This window comes from Asparagus officinalis, chromosome 5, assembly GCF_001876935.1.
Source record: "Asparagus officinalis chromosome 5, Aspof.V1, whole genome shotgun sequence".
NCBI classification, from domain to species: domain Eukaryota; kingdom Viridiplantae; phylum Streptophyta; class Magnoliopsida; order Asparagales; family Asparagaceae; genus Asparagus; species Asparagus officinalis.
Genome location: NC_033798.1, coordinates 1,402,252 through 1,420,393, shown reverse-complemented (window position 1 = coordinate 1,420,393; position 18,142 = coordinate 1,402,252). Strand labels below are relative to the sequence as shown.

General features: G+C 33.7%; 1 protein-coding gene across 1 annotated transcript; it reads right to left on the bottom strand.

Moving 5' to 3' along the window:
• Positions 14,510-17,522, bottom strand: LOC109843818 (reactive oxygen species modulator 1-like). The gene is made up of 3 exons (XM_020412783.1): positions 17,317-17,522; positions 15,914-15,951; positions 14,510-14,870 (listed from the first exon to the last, which is right to left on the bottom strand). Exons 1-3 carry the CDS (start codon positions 17,387-17,389, stop codon positions 14,757-14,759), a joined length of 225 nt encoding a protein of 74 aa, XP_020268372.1. The 5' UTR covers positions 17,390-17,522; the 3' UTR covers positions 14,510-14,756.

Below are 18,142 nucleotides of genomic sequence, written 5' to 3'. Positions count from 1 at the left end.
GCTTTTTTATTTCATATTTTAATTGAATCAAGATCAATCTTTCCCACCTTTATCTTTTTCCTGGGCAATTTTAGAGTAGTGTCTTCATCATCAACGTCGATTGTGATATCAGGCTAGAGTTGGATTCCTTGTGCTATTATATTTTCTTCACCTCATTCATCTTTTGTCTTCTCATCTGACTTCACCAGAAATTTGAATGTCTTTCCGATACTCAACACAAACTTCTGAAAATATGGACTCTGATTATTTTTCTATTTCAATGAGAACAAAGGTTAATTTCATATATATGAAAAATTTTATAATTTTCTAATTTATTACTTGACTAGAGTTAGGAATTACCTCTTCTTTCTCTATAAGGAATTATTCTGCAGTGCATCTAATAAGAGTTTCTACTGCATCAAACAGTGTTACATTTGCTTGTCTGTGCCATTTTCACGAGAATCTTAACTACATACCTGTAGTTTTCATTGTTGATTTCTAGATATATGTTAATATTGTATTTTGATATGTTCATGTCATAAAAAAAAGTTATATTACTTAACTTTGGTACTAAGTCATTAGTAATTTTGCGGCATTTATCATTTATATACTCTTTATTAACATCTTTATCTACTTTCTTGTTGTGGCCTTTTCAAGCATAGAACCATGGCTTGAGTCTATTTAGAATGGTAGTTATCTTTACCTTAAATATGCAATGGCGTGTCTGTATATTGGCAAATTTTAGTTAGGTTTAATTATGTTAATAAGAATAGGTTTCTAATATTATACCTATATCAAATTCTGTTATGTCTGCATAATATCACTAATTTGATTTTCTTTTATATTTTTAAAGTGCGTTGATGGAGATCCTTTTGTTTTTGCAACCTTTTCTAAATGAAACCTGCATATTAGATTAAAATATAATACTATTCCATTATTAGGTTACATGAAGGTATAATGCTTGTTTTATTTACAATTTCGCTAATTATTTAGCAAGTTATATTTTTGGGTTGATACATATTATTGATATAATTTGCAATGATATGCTTGTCTCCCCTGCAAATTTGAGATAATCATAACATGAATTTTATGTTTAGTTGTCTTTAATAAGAATTTCAGTAATTAAATGTGTACCTTTATGTATAGAGATGTTAAAATCTGATAATGCTATTACAAGCTTATGTTTGATTATGTCTTCAAAAATTGATCCTTCATTTGTAGCCATATACTAAATAAAGTTGCACACAGAGTCATTTCATTGTATATGAAAAAGAAAGAATGTCAATCTTATTTTTTTCTTACGATATTAAAACTAAATATAATGGATACACCTTTTATCCATTATCATGATTTCCTTCTTACAAAGTAAGGGAAAATCTCTGAAATAATTTCAATATTGGACCTTGGACATAGAATAGTTTCAAATCAAATCTCTCACGTTAGTTGTTATTGCAAGAACATCTGCAAGTAATTTTATAATAAGTTTATAATTCCATAAATTAATGTCTCATTTTGTATTGAAGATTAAAGTATAAAAGTTATATGTACTTACTAATTTTTGTTGCATCTTTCATGGAAAATGCTTCTTCAATTGGGACAATGTTGTTCAATATGTTCTCCAAATGGAAATCAAATGGTGCTTCTTTGATAGATATGTCTTTTGTTAATATTAATTCAATGACTTGTGGACACTTGGAAAATCTGTGTTTATTCATTTCACTTCTCTATTTGAAATGAAAATAATTTGATTCTTTCGAAGCATATCTCTAAACTTTTCAATAATCTCTCCGTACATAACTCTCCGTATTTTATTACCCTACAAATATTATTAACATCAGATATCAATGGTTGTAAAATATAATTAATTAATACCAAACTATATATTATATTTTAATTAGTTATATGTAATATAGTCTTTTATTAACTAATGCTACTTAAGGGTAAATTACACAAAACCCTGGAGAACTTTCAGTATTTTACAGTATATCCTGAATAACTTTTAAAATCTAAAAAATAACTTCTTCAATAATTTTTGGAATTGTAAAAAACACAATAAATTGCCCCTTTTTTAAAATAAAACCTACAAATTAGAATAGAAAAACTACACAAAATGGCATTGTGAAAGGTATTGGGATTTTAGCGTAATTTACGTAATAGATAATGAGGTTTACTGCAAAAGTTATTGGGGTTTATTGATATATTTGGCCTTATGCTCTAAATGTAAATATTTTTTTCTATTTGATGTAAGCTCCCTATCAAATCTTGCCCCAAACGATGTGAATGAGAAAATACTGTTATAAATTTTGGTATAGCTTCGAAACTCAATTGCCTCTAGTGATTATATTGTATAAGGGTATATAATTCATTTGAAATATTCACATCTGCTAGGTAGATTTCACCTTTATGACAGCAAAATGTTGGAGGCTCGTGTTCAAACTTTTTGGCTCCACAATAGACACAAGACTTTGAAATGCATAGCTTATATAGTAAAGAACAAACCAGTTCATGAAGAATTTTCCTTAGCATATATATATATATAATAAACTAATATATAATATTATATGGCCCTTTTAATAAATTATAAAGAGTATCTGTGCAAGCCTCGATGCTCATAGGCCAGTAGTATGGCTCCACAAAATAGGTCAATTTTACGTTGTCGTTTGCTATTAGTAATACTATCAGTAGAGTCATTACTTTGCCTCTTTCTCTTATTATCCACACTTCTTTGAATGTAAGCTTTCTTTTGCTCATCACTCAACTAAGCATATTTGGTTTTTCTAATAGTGTATATTAGATTGTTCTCTTCTATTTTAAAAATGTTCGTATAGTCTTATGAATACATACACGCGCGCGCACACACACATATAAGAATAATTTATTATTCAGTTCAATGCAAACCTTAGCTTGAAGCCATTTTGAATAAGGTCATTTATGCTAGAAAGTGTTGTATAATAGTTATGTAATCCAAAAAACAGAGAATAAATTTTTACAAAAGGAAAATCATATGTCATATTACCATTAATTTATAAATACATACGAGCAATGTAGATAGTTAGACAAAGAAGCATATACTTTCATATAGTAAACAACCAACTATAATCATTGTCACAATTGAAATATAAGAATTGTTGATATTCTTTACTAATTTGATACTCATAATTATGGAATAAATGTTGAGCACGAAATTAGAATTGAGATGGTATTATCCTACAGGTAAACAAATACGTACCAAAAAATTAAAAACCATAAGAAAATTATATAAAAAAGTATTATTGCACAATAGTTAATTACAATTAGATTTTTTTTCTAGAGGTGATATATAGATAATATGAGCCTTGGTTCATTTAGGAAATCAAAAGGGGGCGTCATGAAAACCTGGAAGTATGATAAGGCTTAACTGCAAAACTGCACTTGTAGGTTTGGGCGATGCACGAGCAAAGTATGTGTATGGTCTTTGAGTGATATAGAGTATTGTATAAGATTGAAAACTTAATTATATATGTAAACATATATGCTAGAGGGTTCCATTAGGAAACCATGGAAGATTTGGCGAGTTTTGTGCAAAATGCACTTATGAATGCCGTGCACACAAAGGCACCGTTGATAGGAGGATCTTTATAAATATTAGAATTTTTAATAATGGATAGTAATGTTTTGATTAATATCACCAAATATTTAAATAGTTTACGACTTTGCTTGCTATAGATTATTGTGATAAAACTCTGACTTAACATAATCTAACATAAAAATAGATATTAGAAAAGGTTAGCATAGTAAGTGAATAGTAAATTGATAAGGTGTCCTTCTCTAAGTTGCAAATCTTGACTTATAACCTTCATTTATATTAATTAATTGCATGTTGTGAACAGAGATTATAATAATCGCATGTTGCAAATCTTGACTTATTTATTTATACAGGTTGAGCCAATCATCTCTCCTCCTATATCACTTGCTTTCCTTAACTACCAACACATTAATATTTCTACAATTTAGTGATCGGCATGCATTCAAAATGATTTCGTCCTACGATACTCATGACTGGCAACACATTCAAATAAATGGCTCCGACCTACAACACTCATGATTGGCAGACGATCAAATAAATGGCTCCGATCTACGGTGTTGATGACCATAGACAGTCAAATAAAAAAGATTCATCTTTTACAGATAACGTGATCGAATTAAGGACTAATGTGGGCTAACAAACTGTGCATATGCAGAGTAAACAAATAAGAAGAAGAATAATAAAAGTGGATTTGCATGAACTCAACAACAATGCATGTGAGATGTATATCCACATTGTTGGCTGCGGATAATTAAAAAAACAAAACAAAAAGGAAAGAAGAATTCACAACAATGTAAAGCAACACACACCTAAAAAAAGAGGAGTTCGTTGTGTATAGTTCCAAATCGGTTGTACTAAATAATAATAATACTTGAGTCGTATATAATTATGTAAGATCTTAACTCTGTCACATTCCACATAAGATTGCTTGCAAATACATGATCAATTTGCTCGTATGTATGATTCATATCAATCAGATACATGTCCATGTAATAATAAATAAATAAATAGAGCATGAAACACATAAAACAAAATAAATAAAGAAATAAAAAGAAGGGAATAGCATAAATTTTGTGCATACTTTCAATCCGCAACCTCCAAAGTTGATGAGCGCTTCTCTATACAATGTTGACGATCTAATATTGAGGATATATCCCTGTGATAAATAGTTGACATGTGAATTGACTCCTACTAAGAAAATGGTTTCATTTATTTTAAAGTTGGGTTGGATTCATAGTCCTAATAATAAAAGGAAGTATATAATTGATTTCTTTGTACAATTCTCAAAAGATGAGATGAAACCCTCAACAACCTGGATTCTCAGCCTAATGCAACGATACATTAACTAATCAACTATAATATCAATAAGGACCCTACTCGAATTAGGACAAGGCCCTTCACACCTTTGCAAATAGACTTGAAACAGAGGATAACAATTGCAAATAGAGTTCTATTTAAATAATCAAATCTAATAAGAAAAAATAACAAAGGCACGTACCTATTGAACGAGATGAAAGTGTTATGAAAATTATTGTAATTTCTTAATCTAAAAAAAAGATCAAACATACGATATAGTTGATTGCTTTAAAATAATCTAATCTAATCTAATAAGAAAAAAACAAAACTTATATGGAAAAAATCTAATCTAATCTAATAAGAAAAAAATAACAAAGAGACATACATGTAGAAGAACATGAAAGTGCTATGAAAGTTGTTCTAATTTCTTGGCATATATATATATATATATATATATATATATATATATATAAGGGGATTTTGGCTTTGGTCCTAACTGTTTAAAGGTTTGACCAAGATGGGAATTTGAGACGATCCTAACTGTTTAAAGGTTTGATCGTTCAATTTGTGGACCTCTCGTTCATGGAACGAATCGAGAGGGGATTTTGGCTTTGGTCCTAACTGTTTAAAGGTTTGACCAAGATGGGAATTTGAGACGATCCTAACTGTTTAAAGGTTTGATCGTTCAATTTGTGGACCTCTCGTTCATGGAACGAATCGAGAGGGGATTTTGGCTTTGGTCCTAACTGTTTAAAGGTTTGACCAAGATGGGAATTTGAGACGATCCTAACTGTTTAAAGGTTTGATCGTTCAATTTGTGGACCTCTCGTTCATGGAACGAATCGAGAGGGGATTTTGGCTTTGGTCCTAACTGTTTAAAGGTTTGACCAAGATGGGAATTTGAGACGATCCTAACTGTTTAAAGGTTTGATCGTTCAATTTGTGGACCTCTCGTTCATGGAACGAATCGAGAGGGGATTTTGGCTTTGGTCCTAACTGTTTAAAGGTTTGACCAAGATGGGAATTTGAGACGATCCTAACTGTTTAAAGGTTTGATCGTTCAATTTGTGGACCTCTCGTTCATGGAACGAATCGAGAGGGGATTTTGGCTTTGGTCCTAACTGTTTAAAGGTTTGACCAAGATGGGAATTTGAGACGATCCTAACTGTTTAAAGGTTTGATCGTTCAATTTGTGGACCTCTCGTTCATGGAACGAATCGAGAGGGGATTTTGGCTTTGGTCCTAACTGTTTAAAGGTTTGACCAAGATGGGAATTTGAGACGATCCTAACTGTTTAAAGGTTTGATCGTTCAATTTGTGGACCTCTCGTTCATGGAACGAATCGAGAGGGGATTTTGGCTTTGGTCCTAACTGTTTAAAGGTTTGACCAAGATGGGAATTTGAGACGATCCTAACTGTTTAAAGGTTTGATCGTTCAATTTGTGGACCTCTCGTTCATGGAACGAATCGAGAGGGGATTTTGGCTTTGGTCCTAACTGTTTAAAGGTTTGACCAAGATGGGAATTTGAGACGATCCTAACTGTTTAAAGGTTTGATCGTTCAATTTGTGGACCTCTCGTTCATGGAACGAATCGAGAGGGGATTTTGGCTTTGGTCCTAACTGTTTAAAGGTTTGACCAAGATGGGAATTTGAGACGATCCTAACTGTTTAAAGGTTTGATCGTTCAATTTGTGGACCTCTCGTTCATGGAACGAATCGAGAGGGGATTTTGGCTTTGGTCCTAACTGTTTAAAGGTTTGACCAAGATGGGAATTTGAGACGATCCTAACTGTTTAAAGGTTTGATCGTTCAATTTGTGGACCTCTCGTTCATGGAACGAATCGAGAGGGGATTTTGGCTTTGGTCCTAACTGTTTAAAGGTTTGACCAAGATGGGAATTTGAGACGATCCTAACTGTTTAAAGGTTTGATCGTTCAATTTGTGGACCTCTCGTTCATGGAACGAATCGAGAGGGGATTTTGGCTTTGGTCCTAACTGTTTAAAGGTTTGACCAAGATGGGAATTTGAGACGATCCTAACTGTTTAAAGGTTTGATCGTTCAATTTGTGGACCTCTCGTTCATGGAACGAATCGAGAGGGGATTTTGGCTTTGGTCCTAACTGTTTAAAGGTTTGACCAAGATGGGAATTTGAGACGATCCTAACTGTTTAAAGGTTTGATCGTTCAATTTGTGGACCTCTCGTTCATGGAACGAATCGAGAGGGGATTTTGGCTTTGGTCCTAACTGTTTAAAGGTTTGACCAAGATGGGAATTTGAGACGATCCTAACTGTTTAAAGGTTTGATCGTTCAATTTGTGGACCTCTCGTTCATGGAACGAATCGAGAGGGGATTTTGGCTTTGGTCCTAACTGTTTAAAGGTTTGACCAAGATGGGAATTTGAGACGATCCTAACTGTTTAAAGGTTTGATCGTTCAATTTGTGGACCTCTCGTTCATGGAACGAATCGAGAGGGGATTTTGGCTTTGGTCCTAACTGTTTAAAGGTTTGACCAAGATGGGAATTTGAGACGATCCTAACTGTTTAAAGGTTTGATCGTTCAATTTGTGGACCTCTCGTTCATGGAACGAATCGAGAGGGGATTTTGGCTTTGGTCCTAACTGTTTAAAGGTTTGACCAAGATGGGAATTTGAGACGATCCTAACTGTTTAAAGGTTTGATCGTTCAATTTGTGGACCTCTCGTTCATGGAACGAATCGAGAGGGGATTTTGGCTTTGGTCCTAACTGTTTAAAGGTTTGACCAAGATGGGAATTTGAGACGATCCTAACTGTTTAAAGGTTTGATCGTTCAATTTGTGGACCTCTCGTTCATGGAACGAATCGAGAGGGGATTTTGGCTTTGGTCCTAACTGTTTAAAGGTTTGACCAAGATGGGAATTTGAGACGATCCTAACTGTTTAAAGGTTTGATCGTTCAATTTGTGGACCTCTCGTTCATGGAACGAATCGAGAGGGGATTTTGGCTTTGGTCCTAACTGTTTAAAGGTTTGACCAAGATGGGAATTTGAGACGATCCTAACTGTTTAAAGGTTTGATCGTTCAATTTGTGGACCTCTCGTTCATGGAACGAATCGAGAGGGGATTTTGGCTTTGGTCCTAACTGTTTAAAGGTTTGACCAAAATGGGAATTTGAGACGATCCTAACTGTTTAAAGGTTTGATCGTTCAATTTGTGGACCTCTCGTTCATGGAACGAATCGAGAGGGGATTTTGGCTTCGGTCCTAACTGTTTAAAGGTTTGACCAAATGGGTTTTGTGAGGGAAGATTGATCTAACGAAGTGATCGAATCTCATCTCAGCAAAAGAGTGTTCGAAAATCATAATAGGAGCTTAGTATTTATCATTCTGTCCATAATAATCGGGTTATCCCTAAGAATATTATATTTAACATTCTTCCAGGAACTTCCCATTACATGAATTATCGACCCCCAGCTTTCTTTGTAAAACTGGGTATAACGAGGAGTACGTTAACCTCAGTCATATGTTCGGGTTATCCTTAAGAATATAGGATTCTCCAGGAACTTCCCGTTAAGGAAAGGAAATAGTTTAGACTCATATACCTTTTGGAGTATCGAGGAGCAGTTTATACTCGTATACTTTTCGGAGTGAGGGGAAACAGTTTATACTCGTGTACCCAATGGAGTTATATGGTCGTCTTTACTCGACTTCTTTCGTCGTTATGACGCCGGAGTCAATTAGGGCTTGGATCTTGTTTTTGAGTCCAAAGCAAATCTCAGTAGGATGAAGAACCCTTCTGTGATACGCACAGTAATTTGGATCCATAATCATTTTAGCACCATCCTGATCTTTAATAGGTGGTAGCTCGATTTTGTCATTAGCGAGGAGGTATTCCAATATGGCTGGAGCTTCATCCTCTTCGAATGAATATTCTTTTTGAAACTTCGGATCGAAAGTTGCGTTCCCAATGATTGCAGATGTCATTTGTTGGCCTTTCTCAGCTTCCTTTCTTTTAAGAAAGTGTTCAGCTTGTTCGCCACGAAATTTTAACTCCTTCCAAGTTGTGGACGGCTCAACCCCCAGAGCTTCCAAGACATCGATGGAGAGGTTATTGTGGCATGTTTGCAGGATGAACTCCTCTGTAATAGGATCTCTGCAATTCATCGCCATGTTACGGAAACGCTTGACAAAATTGTCGACTGACTCTCCGTCTTTTTGCTTCTCATCTAGAAGGGTTCCGATTGACACTTCGGTGTCATCATCGAAGAAATTGCTGAGGAACAAACTTTCCATGTCATCCCAACAATTGATGCTCCCTGGCTTGAGCCGTCGGTACCAATCGAAGGCGGGCCCACGAAGGGTGCCAACGAATGACCGGACCATTAAAGCCTCGTTTCCAGAGATCACGCCCAAATGAGACTTGAAATAAATCAAGTGCTGAATTGGCGAACTCTTCCCCTCAAACGGCGTGAAGTTAATCAGATTGAACTTCACCGGGTACGGTATTGAATCCCATTCCCTTGGATAGGGACATGGAATACCCGTCTTCTTAACTTCTTGAGCCGTCATCAAAGCATTGATTTTGTTTTCAAGCTCTTTCATTTTCCCGTCATCGTCTATGTCTTCATTCGAATGACGTTGAGGAGAATGAGTTAGACCACCCCCTGTAAGAGGTGCTATTGAACCACCTCCAATATCGTTATTGGGAGGATCCTTTAAACCACCCCCAGCGTTATTGCTATTGGGAAGTGTATCAGCCAAGATGACTTCATCCACTTCTGGATCACTGTCATCTGCAATATTTTGATTGCGGCGGCTGGATTCAGTTCTTTGACTGGACTCGGGAGGTTGAGGTTGTTGAGTTAGCAACTCTCTCATTTGTTGAATAGCTAACCCCATCTCCGTCTTTATCTCAGCTCTAATTTCTTCACGTTGCTTTGTTAGAGCTTCCTGAAGTATTTGAGCAAATTGATCAGAGGTGATCGTGAGTACTTCTCTGGTTTGTCCTGTGCTAGACATTGTATCATCAGAAGCGATTGCAGAACAAGTGTCCGAGAATTCATCCTCCGAGGACATTCCTTCTTGAATTCTTTTGTAATCTCTTCGTCTGATGGCTCCTAATTGGAGTCGAGACATCCTTTGAGCAATTCTTGGATTGACTTTTCCTCTCGGGGAAAAATCGGATCTTGATTCACTCGAGTGCCATTTAGACTTCCTCTTGTCAGCCATATTGATGGTGACTTCAGGGAATTGATCATCTTGGGCAGCTGATTTTCTTTTGCGGAAATGTCTCAGCTTAGGCTTTGATAATATAGAGACTTTTCGTGGGATGATTTCTCGTTTGAAACAGTCACATTCTGATAATGCTGTTTTGACGAGTCGTGCACAGGAACAACGAGAGTTTATCTCTCGAATAACTCTCTTTCGAAAATTATTCACAACCTCAACTTGATAATACGATTCATCGGTATGATTGCCAAAAAATCGTATCGTCTGTTGGTATGATCTCCCAGGTATGACGATATCATTTGGTGAATGCGTCTTTTTCTGGGGGTATAAAACCTTGTTGGCATTCTCAGGACAATTTATTTTTGTCTTTGAGCGATCCAAGGTTATGTTGGGAGTCGCACGTCTAAAACCACCCATTTGCGGATATGGGGTCTTAACGGGCTCCGAATGCTGATTTTGCATAAGTCCAGACTTCAGAATCCAAACTTGGCGGAGTTTTGGTGATTCTTTGGTCACCGTTTCCTTCCTCCTTTCTCGTCTTTGTTGTAAGAGAGCACGGGCATGAACAACGTTTGCACGACGTTTTTGTATACGTTCTTGGAGGGTCGAACGAGCCCTTTTGACGAGTGTCCATTCCTCCGTTGTGAATTGTGCAGAAACGTGAGTAGTTCGTCGTTGCGTTGAACGAACCACTTGTTGTTTCCTCGACTCTAAATCCGCATAATAACGAACTCCGTCGGTTTGTTCAAATGCCTTAGCTATTTGACGAGCACGACGCTGACGCTGTCTCTGACGAGCTCTTTTCGTCAATGTCGTCGGGCTTTGATTCGATGACTCTTCAATTAGATAAGAGCCATTTTGAGCAGAGGTGTTGCGAGTGAAATTCTCAGCAACAATCAAGCGAGAGTCTTCATTTTGTGCCTTCTTTGGCATGCAACTCTTCCTCAATTGTGAGATCCTCTTGTACTTGCGAGATAATGAAGATCTTGAAGAGGATGATGAGAGATATTCCTCAAACTTGGTCTGGTCGAATTCGTATTCGACCATGGATTCAACTGGAATCTTGATCGGCTGCGACACGACGGTCTCGGCAGCGAGACCGTTGGCTCCCACTGTGGTCGCCAGCTTGTTTGAGTCAAAAGTTGGTTTTGTCATGGAATTCAGTCGATTGATCGGTCTAAAAACTCAGACGCTAAAAATTTGCTCTGATCGGTCGACTTATGAAGGTGTATCGGTCGACCGGTACTGTTCACAAAATACTATTCACCTAAAAAGCTGATTTTGTAAAATCAATTAAAAATAACAAATCAACTGTAAAAATAGTAGAACTTGGGAAAATATTTATATACATGAAAATAAACATGTTAAAAAAGAAAATTTTGAAATATTATTTCACATTTTTGAAAACTCATCTGGTTTGCAAAAACATCATGAAACCCAAAGATTTTCTAAATTCAATTAAAAATAATAAATTAACTCCAAAATTAGTAAAACTTGGGAAAATATTTATACACATGAAACTAAATATGTTAAATAAGAAATTTCTCAAATTATATTTCCCAAACATGAAAAACTTATTGTTTTGCAAAGTGTTCAGAATACAAAATTATCAAAACTTGATTTTGATAAAATCATTACAAACAAGTTTTAAAATAATTTCAAATAGATTTATAGACTTAATAAAAAAATATAAAATCATGTCGTTAAGTCTATAATCCAAAGACGGCGATAAAACAAAAAAACAAATGTGCGTGTATAGTTTGAGCTTTAAATATAACACATAAAGTAAAACCTAAACTACAAAATTATATACCCAAGCAATAGATCTTCAATTTCCTCGTCTTGGTTGCAGATGAAGCAATGATGAATCTTGACTTGAATGACGACGGTTTCATTCCTATTTTCCTTCCATCCTCCAATAGATATGATCATGTAGGATTAAGTCTAACCATCCTCCAACTAGGATCTTTGTGTAGAATACCTAACAAGCAAATACAAACACTCGACAAATGTTGTTAGAAATTAATTGTTAATCATCAAAACTAGACTATATAATAGGCTCATAAATATGAGACCTAACATTAATAATAAAAGGAAGTATACAATTGATTTCTTTGTACAATTCTTAAAATATGAGATGAAACCTTCAACAACGTGAACTCTCAGCCTTGTGCAACGACACATTAACTAATCAACTATAATATCAATAAGAACCATACTCGAATTAGGACAAGGCCCTTCACACCTTTGCAAATAGACTTGAAATAGAGGATAACAATTATAAATAAAGTTCTATTTAAATAATCTAATCTAACAAGAAAAAAATAACAAAGGCACATACCTATTGAAGGAAATAAAAATGATATAAAAGTAATTATAATTTCTTGATCTAAAAAATAAAACATACAAGATAATTAATTGTTGTAAAATAATCTAATTTAATCTAATAAGAAGAAAATAGACTTGATATTAGAAAAAAGATAATCTAACCTAATCTAATAAGAAGAAAATAATAGAGGCACATACATGTAGAAGGTGATGAAAGTGCTATGAAAGTTGTTCTAATTTCTTGGCTTATATATATTGGTATGTGATGTTACATATGAGAGGACAACAATTACAAACAGAGTTCTATTTAAATAATAATAGTATAATTTCTTAAACTTTGAAATACTATGTTTTTCACCTTACTTCATTATGTTAAATATTGTAATAATTTAAAATTAGTAACTCAGCATACTTTAAGAAAAGTTCAGCTTTGAATTGTAGGATTTCTATTCCTATCAGAACAGAGGACAACAATTACAAACAGAGTTCTATTTAAATAATAATAGTATAATTTCTTAAACTTTGAAATACTATGTTTTTCACCTTACTTCATTATGTTAAATATTGTAATAATTTAAAATTAGTAACTCAGCATACTTTAAGAAAAGTTCAGCTTTGAATTGTAGGATTTCTATTCCTATCAGAACATGTTTGGGATCAAAAGCATGGTTATGCATAAATATTTTTAAATAAAGGCACTAAATCCTATTGTAGGGTTTTTATTCCTATCAAAACATGTTTAGGGTCACTAAATCCTGTTGTAGGATTTCAATTCCTATCAAAATACGTTTAGGGTCAAAGCACGGTTATGAATAAATATTTTTAAATAAAGGCACTAAATTGAAGCACTAAATCCTATTGTAGGGTTTCTATTCCTATCAAGGATTTCTATTCCTATCAAAACACGTTTAGGGGCAAAGCATGATTATGGATAAATATTTTTAAATAAAGACACTAAATCCTATTGTAGGATTTCTATTCCTATGAATACACTTTTAGGGTCACTAAATCCTATTGTAGGATTTCTATTCCTATGAATACACTTTTAGGGTCACTAAATCATATTGTAAGGTTTCTATTCCTATTAAAACACGTTTAGGGTCAAAGCATGGTTTTGGATAAATAATTTTAAATAAATCAAGTTAGTCTTACTTAATGGATTAGTATTTTACTTTTCAAGGGTATTTTTGTTTACCAAAAGATTTTTCTAAACTCGTGCTTTTAAAGGTAGTATGATAATTCTTAGTTCAATAAATACTATTAAAATAATTATACTATCTATATACTATAAAATAATTATCTAATTTAATTTTTTTAATTATGCTATTAAATACTTTAGTACTATAAATACTTTATAAATTTTTATTATACTATCATTAACAATTAGTTGTATTATTATTAATATTAAATATTTTTATAAAGAAGGTTAGTTTTTAATCATCACTAAGTATAGATTATTCACTATCATATAATAATCTTTGAGAAAATATTATAAAAGGTAATATTAAATTATTTATTGAATTTATTCAATAATATAATAGTAACTAAGTAGTGAAATTCATAATTTATATGACATTATTAAAATAATTACACTATTTATGACATTAAATATTTACTCTATTTATTTTATTGCTCATTGACTTATTGCATAATTCTCAATAGTATTTAGTAATATATTATTTTATGTATACTATTATTTTAATTATTTTATTATAATTCAAAAATAATTATAATAATAATAATTTAATTGGTTACTATTAATAATTGTGTATACTTATTTTATAAATTATTTTATTATATTATTATTAAACAATTAATAGTTATAATATTATTAATAATTATAATTATTTACGAATGTGAGGAGGTGCATAATTAATAAATGGTTATATTTATTTAATGAATAATTAATTGGAGATAATGGCATAGTTAAAATTTATCAAAATTTGTGAGGGCAAAAAAGAAAACTAAAAGTTTTAACCCCCAATCCTCTTTTTATTTATAGTAGTATATATATAGATATGGATTTCTTTTATCAGTAAACCTTATTTTCTTTGGCAAACAAAACATTCCAAGCAGGAAAATCCCTATATTCCTCGTACCTCAACAAAAATTACGGCAACAGAAACAACATGAATATTCAAGAATCAAAGAGATTATCCCTCTTATAAACTAATTTAAAAATGTGCATACAATAAATAAAAATTAAAAATTAAAAATTAAAAATTAAAAATTAAAAATTAAAAATTCAACTGCAATACTTCTGATTTTTCCTTGATGACTACAAACCAGCATGCATACAAGGTGCTTAGATAGGATTGCAATTGTTTTATAATTAAACTCCGATCCTAACGAACAGTAGATCGCAAAACTGCAGCTTGGCTTCAGTAGGATTTGCCACAATGAATTAAACTTCCAGCTCCTAAAAAGAGCCCGAAGATTGCTGCACTTCCAAGAGTAGTCTGACCAATGTGTCTTATCTTCAAAAGTCCAGGAACCTGAAAAATGTATACTGATCGCTAATGAACCCCAAAATATAGTAAAATCGACATGATAACACAGGCAACTCAACAACAGAGAAGCCTTTATCTCAAGTTTTTCTGGGTCAGCCACATGAATATTGGGTGGAGACGAGATGTTGAATCTAAAGAAGTTAGAATTAGTAGAACAAAATCAGAATACATGAAATGTAAGTTTAGTAAAATTGTGAAGAGAATGAGCCTATAGTTCATACTGACCAATAGTCAAGACATATCTAAGAGTAATTAACTTGAGTATTTAGGATCAATCATTCGCTATGACAGAGAGATTGAGCATACATATGTTGTGACATCCTCCCTTGTCTCCACAAAACAGTGTGAATAACAGGCTGCTTTTATTCGCTTGAAGTTCAGACCCAACCAAGACATCCCTCCATGTGTCCCTAAAACTCTCTACTTAATCTAAGGTGGTTATTTGCGCTGAAATTCGAATTTTCAGATATTTAACACTATTATTTCTTCTACATATCTGCTTCATGAATAGCTCTGCATCGTGAGAAAAATCTTCCTAGTCATGTAAGTTAAATTGCATAATCTTCTTGGGGCTAAATTCCTGTGGTGTATCTTTCTTCTTAATATCTACAAATGTTTCCATTTAATAAAAAGGTGATGGATGTTTTTCATGTGCAAATTTGTATTCTCCACTCCCAAGAGGTGTAATTGTGTAATACATGCCCGCTAATTGAAAATTATATCAGGTGAACTGATAGCTAAATGATATATTGAAGGTCTAACCAATAATTAATTAGCAATAGATGTCCTCCAGTGAAAGCCATCTCATATTAATATCTAGATGCTAGGATGGTTTACTTGAATGACTAATTTGCCCTAGAAACATTTATCGAATATGTGCAGAACATATTCTTGTCTAAAGTAATATTTGGTTGGCATTACTAGCTGGCCTCGATTGAAGCGAACAGTTGGCTTGTACGACTACAAACTGGATAGCCAATTTAATTATAATAAACATCCAAGGTTATGCAGTAGTATAAGAAAATTACCTTATATCTGATAGCCTCATAAGTCCCGTAAACAGCACCTGCCAAGATATTAATCATCAAAAAGATCACCTTCAGCTCACATGCTTACACACATATACAAAAGAAATGAGCAAAGCAATTGGAATTATTCAGTGTAGATGCCCTCATACACATACACAAGCAAGAAAAGTGTTTCCGAACCCAAAAAAACAAAACAAAACAAAACACACATACACACACACATGATGGATAAAGAAACAAGGTTCCTTGTACAAATAAGTCATTACAAGTACAAGTAGAGCTGACTGAATATTGATATTAATTCATTTAATTGGACTTACGTTAGGGTTATCCTAGATTTTTTATGGTCAATGTCAGCATTGAGGACCAAATTCTTTTTTTCTTTCTTTATCATGAGATTACCAAACGCTTAGATTTCAAGCTAATAAAAATAGATGAGGAGAAAATTATAAGATGAAAACAAAACTACATATTTAATTTTAATATCCCATGGGTGAGATATAAGCCGAACAGGACAGGGAGATCTTAAATTTATGCAAAGATGAATTACAAAAGACATGTTTTTTCAAGAGTGGATTATAGATGAAAAAACTTCAAGGGTTTTCATATTGATATATTAAAGGAAAATAGAGACGAGTTCTCAATCAGATTCCCTATAGTTGTTGTTAGCAAATTAGCAATGTATAAGAAATTCGGAAGAATATTTGAGCGGAGAAAACAAAGTCTTAATCGAAGAACTAAGCTACAAGTTATGAGCTATATCTTTTTACAGGGGATCACGCTGCAAGTATATTTGATTCAGACGTTGGAAGTCTGAATGCGAATCGTAATGTTCGCAAAGGATTACGAGCACGAGACCCTAAACTTCAAAGACGACGGCTCTTCTACTTTCGTAAATGAAGTTAAGAAAAAGGCGTGCGTGATGAGTGAAACCAGGTGGAAACTTTTCCAATTTCAATCGACATAATTTTCCTTGCCCCTCCAGGTGCCGGAAAAATTTCGAGTCTTGGCTTATGCTATTTCTAAGAATAAGAGCCCCTGCCTGTCTCCTAGATTGACTCAAAGTAGCAGTCTTGTATGCCTAAATTCATCAAGACCGTAATTGATTGTAGAAGCAGGGGGAGTACGCTAATGAATTAGCCGGAGATCGCAACAACCACAATGACAACAACATCCTTCATTTGATAGGCTACAGGTTGTCAGTTTTCGCAGTATCTAGCTTGTTATTTTGATTCTGTCATTCGTAAATTCACATAAAAAGCTCACAAACTCTCTTTTTCATCAGATAAAAAAACACCATCTTGCATATCAGAAACTGATTAAATCGGTCAAATTTCTCTATTTCGTCAGATCGATTTAGGTAAATTAGGGTTTAGAGAGAGAGAGAGAGAGAGAGGGAGTACCGACTGCTCCGCCGACAGCCCCACCGACGGCAGCGCCCGCGGTGATGCGAGCCAAGCAGCTGTCTCTCGCCATTCAAATTTTTCTCCGATCACTTGAACGGGAAAGGAGATTTTTTTTTCTTTTTTTTTTCTTCTTTTTTCCTTTTTTTTTATTTGGAGTTTTGGAGACCTGTAGTATTTGAGAGCGGGTGGCGTCCTTGGAGAACAAGGCTAGATTTTGACTTGAAAAAAAAAAATAAGAAAACCGATTTAAAACTCGCGGAGTGCGTAAATTACTGAGATAATAAAAAAAGGACCTGAGAAAAATATCTACTTTAATTTACTCTTTTCATGTGAATCTAAAGGACAAATTTTTGACAACACCCAAATTTTAAATTTATATAGCAAAATCGAACCTTTCTAAAAAAAATAGCAAAAACGAAGTGCCGGTTTTGCTGAGGAAGTGTTTTCAAACTGCACGGGACTAGCAGTCCCGTGCATTTCGTTTTCTTTTCGAACTGCATGGGATTAGTAGTCTCGTGCATTTCAAAACTATTTGTTGAGTGCAGTGCGAAAAGAAAACGAAATGCACGAGACTGCTAGTCCCGTGCAGTTCGAAAAACTCTTCCGCAACAAAACCAACCCTTTTCATATGAAAAGGGTCAGTTTTGCTGATTTTTTTCAAAAGGGATCGATTTTGCTATATAAATTTGAAAAATGGGTGTTTTCAAAAAATTGTCCGAATCTAAACTATATAGGAATTCATGTTGTGCAAATTTACCATCTCTAAGGACCTATTTGCTATAAGCGCTAGCGCATGTTTTCTTCAGTATTTTAGATAAAAATG

Bases quoted from the DNA above. Each gene is read 5' to 3' on its own strand.
- LOC109843818 (XM_020412783.1), bottom strand. From the start codon at position 17,389: ATGGCGAGAGACAGCTGCTTGGCTCGCATCACCGCGGGCGCTGCCGTC. The intron at 15,952-17,316 runs GTACTCCCTCTC...ATATCTTGGCAG, and splicing joins GGCTGTCGGCGGAGCAGTCG to GTGCTGTTTACGGGACTTAT. The intron at 14,871-15,913 runs GTAATTTTCTTA...TACATTTTTCAG, and splicing joins ATGAGGCTATCAGATATAAG to GTTCCTGGACTTTTGAAGAT.